The sequence below is a fragment of the Glycine max genome, chromosome 5, assembly GCF_000004515.6.
Source record: "Glycine max cultivar Williams 82 chromosome 5, Glycine_max_v4.0, whole genome shotgun sequence".
In the NCBI taxonomy this organism is placed as follows: domain Eukaryota; kingdom Viridiplantae; phylum Streptophyta; class Magnoliopsida; order Fabales; family Fabaceae; genus Glycine; species Glycine max.
The window spans coordinates 37,547,804-37,553,083 of NC_038241.2; the positions used below are offsets into that span (position 1 = coordinate 37,547,804).

Consider the following 5,280-nt stretch of genomic DNA (forward strand, 5'->3'; position numbering starts at 1 on the left):
ATCGATGGATAAACACCGTTGAATGTACACGAACACGAAAATACTTGAAATCATGAGCAGGTTGATAAAGAAGCAGTAAGGTACAGAAATTATATCAGAAAAAAAGTAGATATTTTCTATAAAAAAAAAATAGTAGAGAGTGTGAATATGGAAAATTTTTGCAAAGAATAATATAGAAAGATTTATTTTGGAAATATAAAATGGGGTAGCGCTGAAAAGGCAGTGACTTTACCCCACTTGAGGTTGGAGGTGGCAGCTGCTTGTCGTTGTACAATGTTGGACTCCCCCAACTTACGGATGATGCAATCAATCCGACCGATGGAACCCTCCCTGGGCCCCACCACCCAAAGCTATTTCAATTATAACTCCCCTCCTTTTCCACCCCACGTTCTCCTCCTCATCATACGCAATTATTTCCCACCCTCTCTCTCTCTCGTTCCGCACGTGTGACAGCCCTTTCCATCCCAACCCTCCATCTTCCCCCACTCCAATCCAACGCCCACCATCCCTTCTCGGAGCACAGCACACTTCACTTCCCTGTACCCAGTAAATAAATAAAGCAATAATTCCTTTGACCGTATACCAAAACGCAAGCAACGAATATTGCTCCCCCCAAAGACCAATTTAATATCCCAAAAAAAGAAATATATTCAAAGCGAAATTAAAAACTCAAAAAGCGAGCATCAGACGTCACCGTACCTTTGACTCTCTCTCTCTTCTTTAAACACCCCCTTTCCTGTCCGCTCCATCGCCTACCTCTCTCTCTCTCTCTCTCTCTCTTAGTCACAGCACGGTGGGGACGACCATGGTTAGAGACGATCTATGCATCACCGTTCCCAGCTTCTTCCGCTGCCCTATATCCCTCGACGTCATGAAATCCCCTGTGAGCCTCTGCACCGGCGTTACCTACGACCGTTCCAGCATCCAACGCTGGCTCGACAACGGGAACAACACCTGTCCCGCCACCATGCAGGTTCTCCAAACCAGAGATTTCGTTCCCAACCGAACCTTACAGAGGCTCATCCAGATCTGGTCTGACTCGGTCACCCTCCGAGTGGACTCGCCCGAGTCACCTACCTCCACCCAGTCCGAATCAGTCCTCTCCAAGGACCAAATCCTCGTCGCCATCTCCGAGTTGCAGACTCACTGCGCGAACCGCTTCGACTCGCTCGCCAAAATCGCGCGTTTCGCGCAAGATTCCGAGGAGAACCTCGATTTTCTCGTTAGAACGGAATGCTTCGTGCCGGCGCTGGTTGGCTTCCTCGACAATGTCAATGACGGCGTCGAATTCCTCGAACAGGTCGTTACGGCGTTGGATTTGGTTGTCAGCAAAATGGAAGATTGCGAGGGCCTGAAAAATTTGATACTGAAGAGGCAGGGCGGGGGAGAAAAACAGAGCGTGGATTCTCTGCTTCTCCTTCTGCAACAAGGAAGCCATGTCATAAAAATCGCATCGGCTAGGGTTTTGAAATCCCTCGCCGTAGACGCGGAATCGAAGCTGTTGTTAGCGGAAAAGGATGGTTTATTATCCGAATTGCTGAATCTAATCACACCGGAGAAAGATCCGGATCTAATGGAGAACTGTTTGTCGTGCCTGGTTTCATTATCGACGCCGAGACGGAGCAAGATGAAGCTGGTGCGTCTCGGAGCGGTGAAGGTGTTCTCGAACCTTCTTTCGACTCCGAGCCTGAGCGTGTCGGTGACGGAGAAGGTTCTGAAGCTGGTGGAAACGGTGTCGTCTACGAAGGAAGGGAGGTCGGAGATATGCGAGGATTCGGCGTGCGTTTCGGCGATAGTGAACAAGGTGCTGAAAGTGTCGAGCGTGGCGACGGAACACGCCGTTACGACGCTTTGGAGTGTGTGTTATCTGTTTCGGGATCAGAAGGCGCAAGAGGCCGTTACGAAGGCTAACGGATTGACCAAGATTCTGCTTCTAATGCAGAGCAATTGCTCGCCGCAAGTGCGTCAAATGTCTTCGGATTTGCTCAAGATATTTCGGGTTAATTCTAAGTCGTGCCTTTCTTCTTATGACACCAAAACCACTCATATTATGCCCTTTTGATCCTCCTCCTCCTCTTAGTCCCTACTACTGCCTTTGTAAATCAGACAAATTTTTTGTTAGTGATTAGACAGAAAGCAAAATGAAAATGAAAATTCATTTGGAGACTCTCTTCCCTCTTTTTGCATTAAATTCTGGTCTGTGCAAATTTCGAAACATAGGGGAAAATTCAATACATGAATTCCTCAAGTAACGAGAAATTTGAGTGTGCAGTAACGTAACAGATTCAACTCTTGTTTTTGTTAAATGTTAAATTGCTAATGCTTGAGAGCCTTTCTGTAATGTGAATGTAATTATGTTGTAAAATTGGCACTGCATCTGCTGTGTTATGTATGTTTTTATGCTAAACAGCGCTAGGGGAGAGAGAAGGCAACCAAACTTGAAGATGCATTAATCTGTGGGAATCATAGAAACACTTCTCATGGCATTCTTTTTTTTTTTTTTTTTTTTTAAGGTAAAGACTAGTACTATTTCAAGTAAAACTTGTTCAGCAATACAAATAGGAGGACAATTAACAAAAAAACAAAAAGGAGTATAATGGAAATTATGAGGACTGGCATAATCTTTAGAAGTCCTCGCACAAAGCATGAGCCACTCAAGGAGTAACTAGTAAGGCATAATGTTTTGATATTATTAGTGTCCTAATTAAATAACAAAAAATACAAAATTTTAAAACTATTTTGAGTAAGAACATAAAATTATTTAATTTTTTATGTAAACAAAATTTTAATAATAAATTTAGTTATCTGAAATGAATAGACATATAAGATCAGAAAGTAAAGATACATTTCTTGTACTAGCTCTATTTGTTTCTCCCTGTAGTTTTTAATTTGGGCTGAAACGCCTTTTATTCACAACAAAACTAAAAATATTTTCATTTATTATTTGAATTAGAATTTAATAAGAATGTAATGATAATGAAAAAAACATATTGTCATTAGACTGGGCCAATTATAATATATTTTTTTGGTGGCCACTTTTATAATAATTATTTTAAAAAGTTTATAATATAAGATAATTTATAATTAATTAAGAATATAAAAGTTTCTAAAATGATGACACATAAATTTTAAACATTTTTAAACTAAAATACTTCACAAACTTAATGCATTTTAAATTAATATAGATATACCTTTGTATTTTCACCGTAACCACTCATTCTTTCGAGTTTAATCCTTGATATTTCATATCTTATCCTAATAATTTTATTAAGTGGCTAGTACACTACACGAACCTAAGCAGAAAGTTGACCACTGAGTAATTTAGTGTGATATTATTGTTCCAAACCGAATACACGTAAGTCTAGCCTAGATCACACACCAACCCAAAAGGCCAAAGTCCTTAGGTCTCATTCTTTGCAGAAAAAGAGAAAGAAAATAAAAAAAAAATAACAATAAAACTATATAAGCCGCATATTTTTATATTTTATTGTATTTCTTTTGTTTTTTTTTTCACTCTATCAATCGAATCCTAATCTTTCCTTTAGATAAACGAAGAAATAGTGAGCACAGTAGAGTGAAAAGAATTGGAAGATAAGAGATAGCAGGAAGAAAGATATTGTATAAATTTTTTTTAATGATTAGATAGACAAAAAGTAGAAAATAGAAGTTAAGTTTTCTCTCCAGTTATACTTGGATAGAAAAAAAAACAAAAATTCTTGTGGACCTTGTATGGTAGAGAAGAAATAAATATCTCTCCCTTCTTACCGAAGGGGATATTATTTTTAAGGTGATTCTCTCGTTAGTTTTTCTCTGTTGTTTATTCCTCTGTCTAACAACAATATAAAAATGCTTTTACTCTCGTACTTGGCAAATTTATAAAAGTGGGGCAATTTTTTTTTAAAAAAATACTGAATAGATTTTGAAAATATTACGTATATCACTAAGTGGTATTTTAAAACATAATATCATATAAAGAAATTATGTTTTAAAACATGACTTGTAATTTTATTTTTAAAAAATATAAAATACTTGAAATCGTGATTTAAAATATGACTTTAGTAATTTTTTCAATAAAATAATTAAAGGTGTGTTTTAATCACGACTTAAACAAGATTTCAGTATTTTTTTAAATAAAAATGTAGTTCTAAAATCATGTTTTAAGACATGATTTACCTATAACTTGCAATATTTTTAAAAATGATCGATTCCTGTAATATATTTTTTAATCGGGTTGAAAAATTGCCCCATTTGTAAATTTGTCCTCGTACTTCTCTCTTTTCATTTTTTTGTTGAACCAATCAACCTATAATTAAGAACTAGTGGACCAAAGTCCATAGCAGAACCAATTTTAAGGTAGAGACAAGTGCATCTCAATCAAGAGTAAATCAACAATACACTACTCTCGAATGGGTCAAAAAATTTCAATTGTAACCATTTTCCTTACTTAATCCACTGTAGGATATTCTTATAAATTAGTCAAGTTACTTTGGTAATACACGGATCAAGAGTTTATTTATAATTTAAATATAATTATTTAATTAAATTATGTATAAAAAATGATTAAATACTATCGAATAAAAATATTAAAAATTAAGTGTGCATAAGAGTCGTATTTATGATATTCTTATAAATAGATAATTCTCAAAAGCGTTAGACACGTATTTATGATACTTCTGGCAATGCTAGAAATCTTATGTTTAGAAGAGATAAATTCAGACATCTAGAACCGATTCAATTATATATACAGTATATATTATGATTAGAAGAGATAAAAAAAAATATGTAAATGTGCAGTAATTTTTATAAAATTTTGTTATATGCATTGTTATGTTTTTTTATTGAACTTCTACCGTGTAGTCTTTTCTTCGAAAAAGCAATATGTCAATTGTCAAGCAAGAGAATGGTCCTTCTTTCTGAATAACTAATTAAAGAGCGTTGCAGTTATTGCTTTATCCGTACCATTTCTGAAGAAAGTTTACTGAAGATCTTTTCAACGTCTGAATTTTACTGGGAGTGTGTTGGTAGACTTTTTAGAATGTCAAGATAGTATTTACTATAGCATCTCACCGTTTTTGCTAGATTTTTTTATTTTCCTTTTAATAGAAAATGCTGAGGTCGGGACAAAGTGATCTTAAATGTTATTTGAGAGGAAAAAAATTTAAACGTCATTGATAATGCTATTAACGTTTTTGACCAACACTAACATAATTCTGCAAGTGCGATGAAGTCTTTAATTTAAGCAAACTTATTGAAGAAACATTTTTAGTAATGAATTAATTG

General features: G+C 35.7%; 1 protein-coding gene across 1 annotated transcript; it reads left to right on the top strand.

Annotated features, from left to right (window-relative positions):
- Window positions 1–420: 420 nt before the first annotated feature.
- LOC100781196 (U-box domain-containing protein 27) lies at window positions 421–2,164 on the top strand. The gene has a single exon (XM_003525064.5). It carries the CDS (start codon window positions 806–808, stop codon window positions 2,060–2,062), a length of 1,257 nt encoding a protein of 418 aa, XP_003525112.1. The 5' UTR covers window positions 421–805; the 3' UTR covers window positions 2,063–2,164.
- Window positions 2,165–5,280: the final 3,116 nt, after the last annotated feature.